The following is a 17,849-nucleotide window of genomic DNA, read 5'->3' as shown; positions in this document are numbered from 1 at the left end:
GCTCCTTGGGGAGGGGATGACCAGCGCTGGGCACCTCTGTTCAGCTGTCCCAGAATCCCACAGTGCTTATCAGATGCCTGTTTGAGCCGGGCATGGTGGCGCACGCTGTAATCCCAGCGACTCAAAGCCAGCCTCAGCAAGTTAGCAAGGCCCTGAGCAACTCAGTGAGACCCTGTCTCTATAAAATACAAAAAAGGATGGGGATGTGGCTCAGTGATTAAGCCCCCCTTGGTTCAATCCCTGGTATTGAAAACAAAAAATGCCCGTTTGCCAGCGGAGACACGTTGTAACTGGCGCTGTGCCGTGAAGGCTTGTTGCCATGGTTATGCAGTCATGGCAGACACCTGAAGGTCTCCAGGTCCTTCCTCTTTCCTGGCACCAGTCAGTCCCCAAGATCTGCACATTCTTCTCAGATGCCAGCTGTGCCCCTCCCTCCCTCTGCTTCTCCGCCACTGCGGCCTTGATTCAGACTTTCCTGGCTCGGCACCAAGACTTGCTGTCACATCCTAACCACGGTCCTGGGTCGCAAGTCCTCGTGCCCCACGCCCCAGCCACCTACACAGTGAGTCACTCTCCGCTGCAGCAGAGGAATTCTTCCCAAATACGCAGCATATCATTTCCGGCTGGACTTCCCAGTACCCGCAGCTTTAAAACCTGGTGTTCCACCTGGTGCCTAAGATCCTCTGAAACCCGGCTTCACCTCTCAGGGTCTCCGGCCTGGCTGCAGGGGGCCACTCCTGAGGCCTGTGGCAGGGCCTCGAATGCACTGGGCCCTCTTGCCAGCCTTCGCCGGTTCTGTGAAATGCATAGAGCGGGAGTTTTTTTTTTTGGTGCTGGAGGGGAACCCAGGGCTTTGTGCTTGCACAGCAGGTGCTGGACCACTGAGCGCCCCTCCCCCAGCCCTGGGTGTTATTCCACGTGCAGAACCCAAGGGCTTAGCTAAGTCAGGGAGAGCAGAGTGGCACAGGCCGCTGGCCTCAGGACTGCCAGCGCTCAGGGACTCTGTCAAGCCAGCTGCTTGCTGACTGTTCCCAGGCCTTTGAATTCTGTAACGCAAAATGTGCAAGAATTGCAGAAAAACTTAGTTTTTTAATCTCGCCCAAGCTTTGATTGGATGCCTGAACGCCTGCCCTGGGCGCCTGCTGGGGTCTGGGTCAGAGGCCCCTGTCTTGAGCTGCCTTTGCCCACACCTGCTGAAGATGCCCACAGGGGGCCTGGCCCATCCTGCCACCAATGTCCAGGTGTTCTTGTCCCATCCCTTCTCCTGAGAGCACTCCCCCGGAGCAAGCTTATTTGTTTTTATCTTTCTCACTTTGTGTGTTTTGTTCTTTGTTCTTTTGAGACACGTACAGCAGTAGAGTGCCTTTCGCAGACTGCAGGTCACATTGTAATCTTATCCTAATAAGGATCCCACTCTCGTGGTTGCACGTGCTGTGGAGTTTCGCTGGTCATGTATTCACCCAAGCACAGGGAAGTGATGTCTGGTTCACCCCGCTGTGTTTCCTACTCACATCCCCCTCCCTTTACATTTAATGTAATCATTGGTATATTAGGTGTTGATATTTTACCACCTGAAGTGAAATATAGAATCCTTTCGTCCTTTCAAATCTCTCTACCTTCCCTGTTTGTGATGTAATTGTCTTCAGTATTGCCTCTTCATATAGAGAACCGCATCTGTGTTACACTGTTTCTTCAACCATCACATGTAATCTAGAATACTCAGGGGAGTCTGTTGCATTTATTTGTATTTTGGCTTCCTGTGTTTTCCTCCCTCCTGATAGTTCAGCCTTTCTTCTTCTGCTGTTCCTTTTGTGTCTGGAGAACCTCCTCTAGCTATTCACAGCAGATCTACTGTTTGGTTTCCTTCATCTCAGAATACCTTTACCCCGCCTTGCTTTACCAATAGAATTGGAGTTGACCTTCTTTCATTTCAGCACTTGAGAACCACCGAGACTCCTTTTTCTGTCCTTCTGTGGTTTCTGATGAGAAATCCATGGTCTTTCAATTGCTTTGCCCCTGTAGCCAGGCGTTATTTCTCCCTTGGTACTTTTAACATGCTTTGTCTTCAGTTTTCAGAAGTTTGACTCTGATTTATCTTGGCGTGGATTTGGTGGGCCTTATTCTATTGGAGATTCATGCAGATTTTTGAATCTAGGTTTGTGTCTTGCTAGATTTGTTTCTTTGTGTACTCTTTCAATTTGCCCTTCCTTCTCTCCTCCAGACTGCAATGATATGACTATTTATTTACTGAGACTTGCTGTTTCGTTTCTAAGGCTTTCTATTTTTCTCATGTGTTTCAAGCATATTCATAACTGCTCATGGAAATATTTTGATGATTGCATCATTAGAAGCTTTTTCTAGTTGGTCTTAGTGGTGCACACCTGTAATCCCAGTTACCCAGGAGGCTGACGCAGGAGGATTACAAGTTGAAGGCCAGCCTGGGCTATTTTAAAGCAAGACTGTTGCAAAATAAAAATGGCAGGGGGAGCCGGGCGCGGTGGTGCCCGCCTGTAATCCCAGCAGCTCGGGAGGCTGAGGCAGGAGGATGGAGAGTTCAAAGCCAGCCTCAGCAAAAAGTGAGGAGCTAAGCAACTCAGTGAGACCATGTCTCTAAATAAAATAAGGCCGGGGATGTGGCTCAGTGGTCAAGTGTCCCTGAGTTCAATCCCTGGTACCAAAAAATAATAATAATAATAATAAAATAAAATTGTCAGGGGGCCTGGGGATGTAGCTCATTGGTAGAACATCCCTGGATTCAATTCCCAGTACCCTTGAATTCATTCATTCATTCATTCATTCATTCATTCATTCATTCATGAAAAGCTTTTCCAGATAATCCTGTCATCTTGGAGCTGGTATTCTTTTCATTTGCCATCAGAATGTTGTTGAAGTTCGGCTCCTGGGTATCATGTCGAGAAGCCATGGATCTTGCTTAAATCCTCTTCCACCTGGTCCCCTGGCTGCTCCAGCTGGAGTCAGGGTCTGCTGCCTGGGTAGGTGGGTAGGCGTGCTTCAGGCTGCTCTGCTGACGTGGAGGGGAGGCCTCCCCTCACGTTCACAGTGGAAGCCGACCTGGACTCTCCAGGAAGCCCATATTCCACCTGGTGTGGAGGACGGGGTTTCACCTGCCTGTGGTGACAGGGGTAGAAGCTGAGTCTCCCCACCTGGTCTTTACTAACTCCAGCCAGGGGTGACCTCCAGGCCCAGGGGTGACCTCCAGGCCCCGGCTGACCCTGGTGGCAGTGTGGCTGTGGCGCTCTGTACTTGTAACTCCTGCTGGTGTGGCTGGGATGGGGCCCTGGGCTCTGGTGGCTGCCTTGCCCGGCTTAGCTGCCCCTTCCCGGTTCCTTTGAAAGGCTGCCCTTCTGCTCTTGTTTGATTGATAGCATTTCCGGATTGCTGGCATCTGGCTCCAAGCTGGAGTATGTGGGGCAAAAAGAAAACCCAGGCCCGTTGTTCCTGGACCCCGAGGTCACTCGCTGGTGCACTTTTTTCTCTCCACCCTTCGTGTTTTTCCACGTGTGGGTTTTTGTTTTTGTTTTTTTTTTAATTGTGGTAACGTCCGCCTGACATCAACTTTACCATGTTCCTCGTGTTTAAGGGTACGGTCCAGGGGTGCTAAGTACACTCGAGATGTCCCCCGGTCGCCACCCTCGCGTTCCAGAGCTCCCCTCATCTTGTAAAACTGAAACTCGACTCCCTTTGACTCACAGCCCCCCAGGATTTGGCAGCCACCATATCCACTTTCTGGTCTCTGCGTCTCTCAGGGTTTGAAGCAATGTTTATCTTATATGTCGCCCAGCATTTCAAGTTATACTTTGTGGGGGAAAAACTGGAGAACAGTGCACCTAATGTATTCTTGAGGGGGTTTCTTTACTACCCATCCCTTAGGAAAGACTGGAGCAGACTTGTACTCGGTGGCTTGGTCTTCCAGAGATAGTCGGATTTTACAAGGAAATAATTATGTTCCTTGAAACAAAGAATGGCATTTTAGTCCTAGGAATTCCGGCATCGCTGGGCAGGATACCCTGGGGGGCAGCAGGATGGAGGTGATAAACGTGTGGGCTGAGTCTTCAGGCTCCCTCTGGACCCCAAGGAGAACCAGCCCCAGACCTCTGCCCCCAGACCCTGGCCAGACAGAGTTGCCACCACGCCTCTCCTGACACCTGGCCGGCTGCCAAGGGGAAAGTGAAGGGACACCCACCCCCCACCCCCCGCACCCCGGTTAAGTAAACACAACCGTGTGCTCACATTTCACTGCCAGGGGTTGAGGGCTAAGTCAGCCTAACGGGTTCCATATGTTTGGTGTTGCTGGTCCAGGCATGGCTAGTGCACCTCTGAAACCAGACGGATCAGATGTTTCACGTTATGGAAATAATAGCTCCACTCATCGCATGTCTGTACAGGCCAGACCGTCTCCATGCACAGTGTTTTCTGCAAGTCTTGCAGAACACTTGTATGTACTTAGAATGTTTATAACATATTTATAATTATTCATGTATCACCAAGTAGAGAAATGGTTTAATTTTTTAAAAGGGTTTTTTGTTTTGTTTTGTTTTGGGTCCTGGGGATTGAACGCAGGAGTACTAACCGCTGAGCCACATCCCCAGCCCCTTTTATATTTCATTTAGAGGCGGGGTCTTGCTAAGTTGCTTAGGGCCTCACTAAGTTGCTGAGGCTGGTTTTGAACCGAGATCCTCCTGCCTCGGTCTCTGCAGCTGCTGGGATCACAGGTGTGTGCCGCTGCTCCTGGCAAGAAATGGTTTAATTTCTCACAAGAGCATTTTCTGTCTCATGGTTCCGATGTGGATAGGAAACCTGTCAGTACAGTCTGGGCATGCTCTCTTGGCAGGTGCGTTGGAGTCTAGAATCCTTTTCCACGTGCCTTACTCTGCTGGCTCTACTTTGGAGTGTTTGCAGATCCCATTTGCACATTTGCATGTTCCTTGGGGATGAAGACTGAGCCCGGTGTCGTCCACGCTGGCAGCCTTGCCCCGGGGCCCAGCCCAGCCCTGTACCACGCATGGGTGTTTGTCGACACCTGCCCACGGTCTTGGCTTCAATTCGGTGACAGCACTGTTTTAGCTGCCTGGTGCCTGGCTCTTGTGTCTGGGAGAAGGTGTCATCTGTCTCCCTGTACCATGAGGACACTCGGTCTTGGGTGGACAAGTGGCTTACCCAAGCTCATCTGGCTTCTGCGTGGCTGAGCTGGGGCCCACCCTTGCTCCTCGACTCTGGGGTCTGAGTCTCACCTCACCTCTGCCGTATCCCCACCTCCCAAGACACGCGGTCCAACCTGAGCCTTCTGGCCGGAGATCTTGGGCTAATCCAGGACTCCAGGACCGGCCGAGGGCTTTTGGCGCCTTGTGTCCCTTCTCTAGAGCAGAGGTCTGAACCTGGCTGTGCCATAGAATCACCAGAGGAGAATTTTTCAATCCCAGTGCCCAAACTGCTCCCTAAGCCGATAAACTCAAGCTCTGGCTGGGACCCAGGCGTCGAGAGCTGAAAGCCTTGCCCTGGAAGATTCCAGTGTTCTCTGCTGGAGAGTGTGGCAGGAGCATCAGAAGAGGCTGGTGAAAAGTCACAGATTCCGGAATGTTCAGGTTCCCTGGTGTCCCCCTACAGAAGGGCCTGGGGTTTTCGGAAGCTTCTTTGTCGAAGTGCTTCTTTGGAGGAACTTCGAATACCTGGGGTGAAAAGCAGGGGCCTGGCTGAAGGGGAGGCCGGGCTGCCTGTGGCTCCGGAAGTTCCTGGGGTTCACACTGTGGAAGAGCATGCCCAGGGTCCCGGGAGACGCAGCTGCTTTTTTTTTTTTTTTAAACCAAAATTGACAAGTGGGGGTCAGGGCCATACGGAAGCAGGGTGCCACCCGAGAAGCCCCTTGTGTTTGCTCGGAGGCCCAGGCCCCTTCAGACCTTCCAAGCCAGGGCTCAGGGAGGCAGGATAACTTACCTGGTGTGCCAGGGTCCCGCTTTACCTCGAGACCCTCTCCTCTTCCTGCTCCAAGCCCCAGAGACTGACCTGTGGCCGCAGTGGTCTTCCATGACCCCTTGGTGCCCTGGCTCCAGATAATCACTGTTTATTTGGAATTTCACTGGAGAGAAGTGTCCTGGTTTTTATCTGGCAGCCCCGTGGCCGCTGTGATCCACAGGAAGAGTCTGCCCTTCTCTGTTTTCAGTACTGGGGTTTGAACCTCAGGGGGGGTAGGTCTTAGCCACTGAGCTACACCTCCAGCCCCTTTGATTGTGTTTTGAGACCAAGTCTTGCTAAGTTGCTGAGGCTGGCCTCAAGCTTGCCATCCTCCTGCCTCAGCCTCCTGCGTCACTGGGATCAGAGGCCTGTGCTATGGCGTCCAGCCAACATTTCACAGGCCACCTCACCCTCCTCCACCATGCCTGGGCCTTTGCCTCCAGCTGCACACCAGCTGGAACCTCTTGGGGCACGCGTGGCCTCGACCACCTCCCCTTGGTGCCCTCAGCCCTGCCTCTGCCCCCCAGCGTGGTGCCCCCATGCTGGGCCCTGTCACACTTGTGCACGTGCTGACACATGGGTCCCTTTCCTCCACAGTGGTCTGAGGACATCGTCTCAAGCCAAGTTAGCAATTTACAATTCGGGACTGTCCGCCAGGTCAAGTAACTGAAGGTGGGACCTTTCCTTTCGGCGGGGTCGTCGCTGCTCTTGACTAATCCAGAGTCCTTCGCGTTGACCTGAAGTCTCACTGTGCTCATAGGACAGCTGCCTTCTTACACTAACCTGGGTAACAGGGAAGCTGCCAGCGATGCCATCCACCTCTTGGCACAAGTGAAATGGGGGTCCAGCCATCCAGGGCCCGGCTCTTTCGCCTGGGAGGGCGGGGGTGCAGGGGCTTCCTGTAGACGGCAAGCACATCCCCAGGGAGGCCCTTTGCCCTGGCCACGGGGTGCTGGACAGCCAGAGGCCTCACCCAGGAGACAGCAGGATGCTGGCCCCACCTCTCTCACTGGTGCCATGCCTGGGGACAGGCACCCCGGCTCATCCGAGCCTCACCCCTCCTGAGGACCCCCAAATGCCATTGAGGGATGAGTTTGAGGACTCAGTTTCTGACACACAGACTTTGGAGGGACACTTTGAAACCACTGCACCTCCCGTCCGCCTGCCAGCCAAGTCCCCTCTCCGCTTTTAACTCCTGCCACCCTCTGCCGCTCTGTGCCTGGGTTGGCGCCTACGTTACCTATTGGGCTAGCGCAGCAAATGGGACCTAGGGCACTCCATCAGTATTATTGGCAGTTGAAGCATTCAACCAAATTCTGGCCAGTGAAAGGCAGAGATGTCCTTCAGGGGTGCCTGGGGGTGAGGTGCCACTCAGGACTTCAGGGACTCCCAAGGGCGGGTCTTCCCCCACTCGCCTAGCAGCTAGCGCAGGTGGCGGCTGGACTTCCCCAGAACTGAGGGTTAGACCCCAGTCTGTAAAGAGAGGTTGGTTGTTTTGCAGGGCTGGGACTGCAGAACAGCTCTCCGTTTTGTTCTGCACACTCTTCAGTTCATGTTGGTATTCATTATAACAAGTCGTGTCACCTTTATAATCAGAAGGTGACCCAGGGGCCCAGTGATCCTCCTGCCTCAGCCTCCCCAGTCACTGGGATCACAGGTGTGTGCCACTGTGATCCCAGTTTTCCTGGGTTCTTACACTGGCGTTCATCCTGCCTCCTAGGAGTGGACCCCAGCAGGGAGGGAGCAGTTCCCAGGCTGTACTGAGAGGGCTCCTGGCTCAGCGATGGCCCAGGCCAAGGGATGCATGCCACCAGAGTGAGAGGGCGGGAGGACACGGGAGAAATCCCCAGTCCCCTCTCTGCCTCCACATCTCTTGTTCCTGTCCTCCCTTGGCCTGCTAAGCACTTGGCTGATACTTACACTAGCAGTTATTTGTTATTTATCTGAAACTCAAGTTTAACGGGGTCCCTTGTTCTTATTCACCAACTCTGGCATGACCCTGCGCTGAGACCAGCTGCTCTCTGCACGCACACTTGGGCACTCAGCAGATGTGAGGTCCTGAGCGAGTTGGAGGCACAGCCCTTGGCAGGGATGGACCCTCTGTGTACCCCATGTCACCAACCTGTGGCATGGCCTGCGGGCCCACGTCTCCTCCACCCACTTGCCAGCGACATAGTTGAATGAACAACAACCAGCATAGAATGCACGCTCCCAAAATGCCTTAAATACCCTAAAAGTACAGCTAACGGGAGCCTATATTTTTAGAAACAGTTATGGGCCAGATGAAATAAAAACATTTCCTGGCTCATTCCAGCAGGCAGGCATTTTCTGGAAGCTCCAACTCTGGTAACAAAAATTGTACAAATTTGTACAAAGTCGGACCACTCAGTCTTCAAAACTATTGGCGAAGTTCAGAGCACAGTCTGAGTCAGAGCAGACAGCAGGACAGGAATCGTGGCTCTCCTCGCTGCCTCCTTCCTGCTGAGCTGGGTGGGAAGGGCTTGAATGAGCCACTTTTAAAAGATCTTTTTTTCCTTTGCGGTACTAGGGGTTGAACTCAGGGCCCTGTGCATGCCAGGCTGGCTCTCTACCACCAAGCAGCATCCCCTGCAAGATTTTCTTGGTGGTGGTGGGGTTCTTTTTCTTTCTTCCTTCTTTTTTCTTCCTTCCTTTCCCTGTCACCCTGCTGCTCCGCTGGGGACTGAACCCAGGGCCTTGTGTAGGCTGAACCAGGCCTCCATCACGGAGCCCCATTCCAAGCCCGGCAGTCTTATTTCATGATCCGTCTTCAGAAGGGGGCTTGTGAACAAGTGGTGACTTGGGAACGGGAGTGCACATGGATGTGTGTGTTGAGCAAGTTCTGTGCCCCTTCGCTGAAGGCACGGAGGATGTTCTGCTTCTCCCTCTTCCGACCTGGGAAGTGGAGGATCATCCCCATACTTTGAAGGCTAACACTTAGGTGCTGTGTTTTTCAGCCATTGCTGAGGTGTGGAAAGAAACCGAGCTGTCCCCAGGACCTTTGCCTGGAAACCTGCCAGCTGACCATGTGCCACTCACCTCCACCCACCACAGCAGGGTCCAGCCTGCCCGGATGTTTCCGCCAACCCAGACTGGAGGGTCACATCCAGGGAATACAGCTGTCCCCCAGGTGACCTCTGCTGCATCAAAGCTGCCTCCCCTGGCCTTTAATCACACGGTTGGACACATAATCCTTTCTGAACATAAAGATGTCAAGTTCAATTGCTCCATCAATGTACCTAACATCTACCAGGACGCTGCCATTACTTGGTGGAAAGACGGGAAGGAACTTGGAGAGCATCATGCCATCACCCAGTTTTACCCGGATGACGAGGTCACGTCTATAATTGCATCCTTCAGGTATGTGGCTTTCTCTTTTTCTTTTTAGATGTCATATTGAAACAAAGCCTCCTCATTTAAGACAACAAACCAAGCAAAACAGCTTTTATGTTTCTTTAAGCTCTCAAATGGGTGACCATCTGTATTCTTGACTTCTTTTAAATTGAGTCCCATTGGAATTGTGAGTCAGCGGATAATTGGGGGTGGGGAAGGGTGGCTGCTTGCCCCCTGAGCTACAGGTCAGTGTCCAGTGCAGCTAAGACCAAGGGCTCACCAGTGCCAGGAGCATGGTGCACGCCTATAATCCCAGCAACTCGGGAGGCTAAGGCAAGAGGATCACAAGTCTGAGGCCAGCCTCAGCAACTTAGCAAGACCCTAAGCAACTTAGCAAGACTTTGTCTCAAGATAAAATAAATAAAATAAAAAGGACTGGGGATGTGGTTCAGAGGTTAAGCCCACCTGGGTTCAATCCTCGGTACCCAAGGCCCTAAGCAACAAACAAACAAACAAAACTTCTACTAGTCAGCTGAAATAGTGCTTGTTTCTTTGCAGTGCTGGGGATCAAACCCAGACCCTGGGCATAGTAAGCTCAGGCTCTGCCACTGAGCTCTACACCCCCAACCCAAGGAAAAGTGGTTTTCAAGGGGCTTGAGAAGGCACCAAGGTCACCGTTAGTGGGGACTTTAAAACAGTACAGTCCTCCTGCTTCTTTTATTTACCGCGTTGGCCTGCCTCCCACGTCCTGGCAAGGATCTGCCTGCTGTGAGGCATGGTCCTGATGTAGCCGTCGCCCTCGGGCCTGGGGCGGCAGAGAAGGTGGAGGACCAAAGCCTGGGGAATGAGACAGGTCTTTGGCTGCCTGTCCGCCTCAGTTTTCCCCTTTGTTCAGCAAGAGCAAGCTGGACGAGCAGGGGAACAGGACCAGCCGAGCGGAAGGTGCATCCCGAAGCTCCATGCTCCCAGGATGGGGCCGCTGCCCTGTTTTGTCGGCTAGCTACTCCTCTTCTCAAGCTGCCTTGGTGCCGTCCGCTCCTTCCTCTGAACCTGCGATGGTTGGTTTGCTTCTCCCCACTTCTCCTTTGTTTCTTGGCTTTATTTATTAACATGTACTAATTTTACATCATGTGGGTGTGTGTGTGTTACTGAGGATTGAGCCCAGGGGTGCTGTACCATGAGCTATCTTTTTTAAATCTTATTTATTCATTTTTCGTACTGAGGATTGAACCCAGGGTTGCTTAACCATTGAGCCACATCCCAGCCCTTTTACTTTTTATTTAGAGACAGGGTCTCACTGAGTTGCTTAGGGCCTTGCTAAATTGCTGAGACTAGCTTTCAACCTGCGATCCTCCTGCCTCAGCCTCCTGAACCACTGGGATTACCGGCCTGCCACCGGCCCTTTTTAAAAATTTTGGAACAGGGTCTCACTGAATTGCCCAGCCTGGCCTTCGACTTGGATCTTCCTGCCTTAGCCGCCTGAGTAGCTGGGATTCCAGTTTCGTTTGGCATCTTAATGAGATGCAGTGTGGTATTTAACATGCTCACAGCCCAGCAATCCCATCAGGCTGATCAGCTGTCCCTTCTCCTCGTCATCTTTGTGTTCGCAGGCTTGTAGCTTCTCTCTTCTAGATCAATAAAATAGATGCCAGGTCACTGTGACCTGTGGTCTCCTGACTGTGCTGCAGGGCGGTAGATCTTCCTCCTCCAGCCTAACTCAGGTTTTGGAACCTGCTGTCCATCTCCGGGTCCCCCCCCCCCCCCCCCCCCCACCCCCCCCCATCCCCCCCCCCCCCCCACCCCAAAACTGGTGATCACTGTTCTACTTTCAGATCGCCTCTCTGACTGGAGGGGTTTGGGTTTCTGTTCCATCGCAGGTCTTTTGCGATTCGGTCATGGCACTGGGGGCCTGTGGCTGTGGAAAGCCGGGTGAGGTCAGCCTGCGGGGTGGAAGTGCGCTCCCGTGCCTGTGCCTGGGATCCCTCCGCCGGCTGCGAAGCCCTCTTTGATCTCTGCTGTTTCCACTTTCCCTGGCCCGACACTTGGCACTCTCCCGCACTGTGTCATGGCTTTCGGTGAATCATTTTCTGTTTCCTTTCCAGAAAGCCACCTTGCAGTCACCACAGAGCTCAGTCGTCGGCCAGTTCAGTCTGGCAATACTTGCACAGAGAGGCACTTCTCTCTCCTCTTTGCCCAGGTGCCGCTTGTTCCCTGTGTCAACCCCAGGCCCCGAGGCCAAGAACATGATTCTGCATTTCCCTGGCAGGGTCCTTTTTTTGGCCCTAGGGATTGAACCCACGGCGCTTAACCACTGAGCCACATCCCAGCCTTTTTTTTTTTTTTTTTTTTTTTTTATTTTCAGACAGGTTCTAAGTTGCTTAGAGTCTCACTAAGTTGCTGAGACTGGCCTTGAACTTGCCATCCTCCTGCCTCAAGCTCCTTCCAGCTGTGCACCATTGCTCCCAGCCACGCAGGACATTTGACTGACATTTTTTTGTGTGTTGAGGGTGGAATGCAGATGCAGGACCATTATATAGATGCAACTTCTGATGAGAAAAGTAAAATCATCCTTTAATAACAAATAAGGGAGGTGTTGTTTACAGGCTTAGAGAAAGAGAATGGACACATTGGTCTCATTGGGTGTTATTGGTGGGGGGCGGCGCACAGCCCTGTGGTCTCTCTGGGTGTGGTCAGCCATGGGCTTCTGTGTCCCTGGATCAGCTGCCACATCTCCCAGCCTTCCTTCTGCTGCAGTGGACCATGTGACTGCAGCTTGGGGCTGGCTCTAAGGAGCCAGGTGAAGAGCATCTGGAGAGTTTTGAAGCTTTGCAGTCAAGGTCTTAGTTTATTTGTGCCTTTAGTGTTCAGAAGGAACTGGGTGACATTTTGAGAAACTTAGAATTTTTTTGTTGCTTGTATTCAGCTTATTATGTACGCACTCATTCTAAAGGAGAGTAATCTTATTTACCTCAAAACCAAGTCTTAAAGCGGGTTTCCTGGTCAGAAGTCGTAGAATGGCAGACAATGAACTGGGTAGCACTCAGGACATCAGACCCATCTTTGTGAGATACTCCCTTTTATTAAGGCAGTGTTCAGGTGCCACAGGGGCTGTCCAGTGTGATTCAAGGAAGTCAATTACAGTGACTTAATCAAATTATAAATATGTGTGTAATTTCTTGGCATTGAAGGACATCGAAGACCCTAAACTTGCTATCGTTTCATTGAGAGCTCTGAAGTCCCCATTTGAAGGGTGACTTGCCTATGGTCAGGAGATAGCCAGCTGGTCCTGAAATCGTAGGAAGACACAAAAATGTAGACCGTGTCTTGGGGTGGCCATGGGGACCCTGCAGAGAAACAGCATGCAGAGCTGGGTCGTGGGGCGGCTCCCTGTGAGGTCTCATTGTCATGCGCAGCCGTTCTGCCAGTAGGTGTAGGTGGAATGTGCATGGATTTTGGAAGTGATCAGGTCTCCAGACTGAGGGCCCCCAGTTTGTATCTACACTCACCGTTTAAGCTCCTAGCCGTTAAAGGTTTTGAGAGGCCGGTAGGATGGTGGGTGCTGCACACATACGTGGTCCTTGATTTATGATGGGGTTACATGCCCATAAATTCATCGTAAATTGAGAAAGTCAGACATGCAGGGAACACACCTGACCTGGGCATCCCAGCCAAGCCACGCAGCGCTGCGGAGTTGGGTGTGGCCGACCCGGCGCTGCAGCTCCTGGCCTCTGCCCAGGATCACAGGAGTATCAGTCACACCACTGTTGCTAGCCTGGAGAGGAGATCGAGGTCCAAACTTCAAGGTGCCGAGCCTACTGAGTGAGGATTGCTTTCACCCTGCAGTCAGAAAAATCCTAAGTCAGGGCTGTCCCTGTTTAACCTTGGCTGCGCTGGTCCGTGGGGGTTTCAGCCACATCCGCGCGGATGAGGAAGGATTCACCGTCGGAGGACGGTGCTGGTGATAGATCAGTTAATCACCAAAAGCTTACCTAATCAATAAACACAAGAGCCAGTACTCTTTTCAAAAGGAAGGGGTTGTGAGTGATCAGGCCATACCAGATCTGGCCTCCAGCAAGATGGTCGAGCCCGCCTTCCCTGTATTTAGAGTCCCACAGGTGAAGGGGCTGGGACCGGAGGGGCTTCTCTGTGAGGAGCAGGACAGGGTGGAGTTAGGGAAGCCATTTGCTCAGGGAACCAGCAAGTCCTCAGGCTGAGCCACCTCTGTACAGGGCCACCTACTCCCAGGCTGTCTGAAACGGTCTCCCATGACTGCGAGTTCCTGGGAGTCAGGCCTCTGTGTCCCCTGGCTCAGCCGAGTCTGATTCTGGTAGATATGGAGGGCTCCCCTCACTGGTCCCTGGGTGTGGTTGCAAATGGACTGGCGGGAAGAGGGATCCCACGGCAAGGGCCAGGCAGGTGAGGTCCTGCTAGTGTGCTGAGGTGGAGTTGCCCTTGGATTTCAGGTCTGACAGGAAGTGTCACTGTAAGGGAGGAGGGTCCAGCCTGAGGACCAGCGGGAGGGAGCTTCTGCCCCTGAGTGACCGCAACCTGCAGTCAAACCTCCGTTCATTGAAACTGGAGGGGAAGAAAGATGGAAAAGTCAGGAGTTTAAGGGCATTTAAGTACGAATCTCACCTTCTCTGGGAAGATTAGAGATTGGGTATTCCTTCATGAGAGTACCCCTGAAAGATTTGCAGAACTACGTGGGCTTAGCTTGTGTGTGTGTGTGTGTGTGTGTGTGTGTGTGTGTGTGTGTGATTTTTTTGAAAATGGTACCATGTATATTTCGAAAATCCTTGGTGGGACTGAAAATTGGTGCAACCACTCTGGAAAGCACTATGGAGATTCCTCAAAAAACTTGGAATGGACCCACCAGTTTTCCCACTCCTTGTATATATCCAAAGGAGTTAATATCAGCATCCTACAGTGACTCAGCCACATCCATGTTTATAGCAGCTCAATTCACAATAGCTAAGCTATGGAACCAACCTAGGTGCCCTTCAACAGATGAATGGATAAAGAAACTGTGGTATCTATACACACAATGGAATATAGTCAGCCATCAAGAAGAATGACTTTTTGACAGTTGCCAGTAAATGGAAATATCTGGAGCCTATCATGCTAACTGAAATAAGCCAATCCCAAAAAACCAAAGATCCAATGTCTTTACTGATGTGGAAGCGAAACCACATTAAAGGTGAAAGAGGAGTTCAATAGATTAGAAAGGGGAATGAAAGAAAGGGGAAGACAGTAGAATGAACCTAACATGATTCTCCCATGTACACATCAAAATACTTAAGTGAATCCCACCATCATGCCCAACCACAAGAATGGGGTCCTAATTAGAATAAGACATATCCCATCTCGTGTAATTTTATCAAAACAGATTCTATTGTCATGTATAACTAAAAGAACCAATAAAAAATAGGGTGACATAAAAAAATTTAAAAATCAAAGTAATCTATCAAATATATATATATATCTATATAGTGGCCCATAATATCACAACGCCAAAAAAACTTTTTCAAACATTTATCAGTTGAATATTTTTTAAATAAATTAGTCTTTTATTACATAGATGATTTTATATGTCCTCTTTCATTCACATTGTTATTAATATTCTTATAATCTGTCATATTCATTTACTCATTAATATATGATGAACATTTCTCTAGATTATTAAGTTTTCAGAATACTTTAATGGCTGCCCTGTGCCTCTGTATTTTGCAACTGTGAAACAGAAGTAAATGTAGAATAATGCAAAAGATAAATTAAAAAGGGAAAGCAGTAAAAGTTATGGTCCAAATGCCAAGGTTGAGGGCATACACACTGGAAGAAGTAACTAGTCTGATACTTCCTGCCCAGTGCCCCCGAGCTGAGTCTGTTTTATGTTAATGCACCTTTTGTTTGCAGGAGCCAGGAGTCCAGGTGGGTACTGCATTATAATGGATGGCTTGGTGGTTACTCCTGAAAGCCCACCCCTCTGTCTCCTGGTCAGTGTGCACTCCAGCTGTGAACTCCCCCCACCTCCTATCCAGAGCCCTTACCATCCTTTGCAGACTCGAGTCACTGGCCAAGCTTCCTCCTAGGCTCTCTGGCCAGTTACCCTCCTTGTTGATGTCCAGTACCAGCTGGGAGGGTAAGATGGCCACTCATCCAGGCCCCAGGATGCTGCTTGGCCAAGACCTCTTCCTGGAGTCTCCAAAGGAGAGTGTAGTCTTGGAGTATAACCAGCCCTGCAGTCTGGCATAGCACATAGAAGGCCCTGTGGTCTAGGGGGATAGGGCCATTGGACGGCAGGACCAGGACACCTCAGTCTCTCAAGCACAAACAAGGACCCAGGTTCCCGGACGCGGGCAGACCTAGCTGTTGGGACACGTGGCGAAGGGAGAGTGTTTCCTGTCACTCCAGGGCCTCCCCATGCTCTTTAAATTCTGCCATGGTCCCCGTGGCTGAACTGGAAGCGTTTTGCTTTCTCAGTTTCTTTGTAAAGATGCAGGCGGGTAGTTTGGGGTCCCCCGTGTCTGAGCGAGCTCCTGGCACCCTGAGCCTCCTGGAGCCGCGCCCAGGGCCCCCTCGCTTGGCCTGCTGTGTCTCTGACTGATGCATCTTGACAGATCTTGTTGCTCTTGGTGGCGGCGAAAGGGGAATCATACACGAGCATCAGCAGAAGCCTGGAAAATAAGAACAGAGCCAAGCCACCAGGGCAGGTGACCACAGAGGCCGCCGGGCACAACTGACTCTGCACCTGAGGCCCCGGCCCAGAGTTCCTTGTGCTGTTTCTCCCAGCATCTGCCCTCAGCCTCGGCCACCTCCGCTTCGTTATCACATGGTTTCGGTTTGTGTTTTGTCATGGTGAATGACTGGAACGCTTCACCCATTTCTGGCTGTGTCAGTCCACCGCTGCCCACTCTGATGCGCCGCCATCCGACCACAGAGCTTTCCCACCTTCCCGAACTGAAACTCTGTCCCCTGGAGCCGGAGCTCCCCATCCTTCCCTCCTGCAGCCCCTGGGAACCACCTTGCTTTCCCCCTAGGAGCGTTGACAGCTCTGGACATATGGGTGACCTGTCCCCCCCACTCCCCTTTTTCATTCCTTTAAGAGATTTCAGGGCTGAGCTGCTACTTAGGAGCCTTTTCCTAGCAGAGCAGCCCAGTGTGGCGGGACGAGGGCCGGGGACCGCTGTGAGTTGGCAGAGGGTCCTGGGGGCCACCAGCCAGGCTGCCCTGGGTGAGGGGCTCCTGCAGCTGCAGGCGGCTGCAGTGTGACCAGGTGGTTCCTGTCTAGACAGATGAGGCCAGTTACGGAGGCCGAGTCTGCCGTCCCTCTCAACCTCCCTGGTTCACGCCTCCTAATTTGACCAAAGCCTGATGAGATTCTGCATCATTTTTTTTTTCAATGCAGGGTGTACACATAATAAAACATTTCTGGCTCTTGAAAATTTCTCATCCTGGGCCCCAGCCCCAGCCCCGTCCCCATGGGGAGCTGAGGTTGCCCTTCCCTTGGAGATCTGTTGGTGTGTGTGCCAGTTCTCGGGATGGAGTGTTAATCTAATACAGGTGTTACTCAGAGCGGTGGTTAAATCAATACCCAGGGGTCACATTTTTTGGTGGCTGTGGAAATTTCTGTTTTTTTGGCTGAGTCATGCACTGTGCTATAATTATATTTTGCTTCTTGAATAGCTTTTCTTGTGTGTGGTTTCCATTTTTTATTATTGAATAGCTTTTTGATTTCCCTGAATGTGGCAGTTTCCTCGCTGGGCAGCTTATCAATATTGATGGCTCATTCTTCCCTAAACTGGAAAGGAAGGTCCTGTGTGCCACCCTGACACAGTGGAACCCTCAGCTCTGATTTCCTCCTGGGAGACACTGTCCTGGGCTCCCTGCCTTCTTCCTGCTTCAGTCTGGAGAGGATGCCCTCTGGTCTGGGCCCACTGCACCTCCTTTGTGCTGTTCTGGGGACCTCCTGCCTCTCCTGCTTCCCTGCTGCTGTTGCCCTGGGCCCCGTACCCCTCTTCCTGGCTTTCCCTCCTGGCTCTGGCATGGAGCTCTTGTCCACTAACTTCCTGGGACACACATGTCCGAAAAGACCCCTTTGCTACCCCTGACTTTGAGGTCATTTGGACTGGATACAGAATTCAAACAAGGAAAATCATTTCCTGTTGTAATTTGGAAGTCGCTGATGTATTTCTTTGAATTCGGAGTGGCTCTTGAGAAGCGTGATGCGGATGGATTGACTCATAAGTGACCTGTGATTTCTCTTTCTGAAGCGTCCATGATCTTCCCTTTATCTCAGGGTGTGAAAAACCTCTTGCCAGGTTTCTTCTTGCCCACGAAGCTGCCCCTCCCAGGGGCCTGGTGGGAAAAGACCCCTCGTCTTCGGTTCTGGGCATTTTCTTGAGTTATCCCCTTCCCCTTTCCCGTGTCCTTTCTGTAACTGCTCTGGGTAGTTGAGTCGCCTGAGTTTGTTCTTCTCAGCTGGGAGCCTTCCCAGCAGAGCTCCCATGGAGACTGAGCCTCCTGATTGA

At 51.6% G+C, this 17,849-nt stretch overlaps 1 protein-coding gene across 1 annotated transcript in view; it reads left to right on the top strand.

The window, feature by feature from the left end:
* Positions 1-8,424: 8,424 nt before the first annotated feature.
* MERTK (MER proto-oncogene, tyrosine kinase) overlaps positions 8,425-17,849 on the top strand; it is an 80,512-nt gene continuing 71,087 nt past the window's right edge. The window contains exons 1-2 of the mRNA XM_079110649.1: positions 8,425-8,460; positions 8,946-9,348. Of these exons, the coding sequence (XP_078966775.1) occupies positions 9,062-9,348 (287 nt within the window). The 5' untranslated portion in view covers positions 8,425-8,460; positions 8,946-9,061. The remainder of the gene's footprint in view (positions 8,461-8,945; positions 9,349-17,849) is intronic.

The sequence above is a fragment of the Sciurus vulgaris genome, assembly GCF_902686455.1.
Source record: "Sciurus vulgaris genome assembly, chromosome: 14".
Taxonomy (NCBI): Eukaryota; Metazoa; Chordata; class Mammalia; order Rodentia; family Sciuridae; genus Sciurus; species Sciurus vulgaris.
The sequence above is the reverse complement of the archived record's forward strand: the minus strand, read 5'-3'. Positions and strand labels throughout refer to the sequence as shown.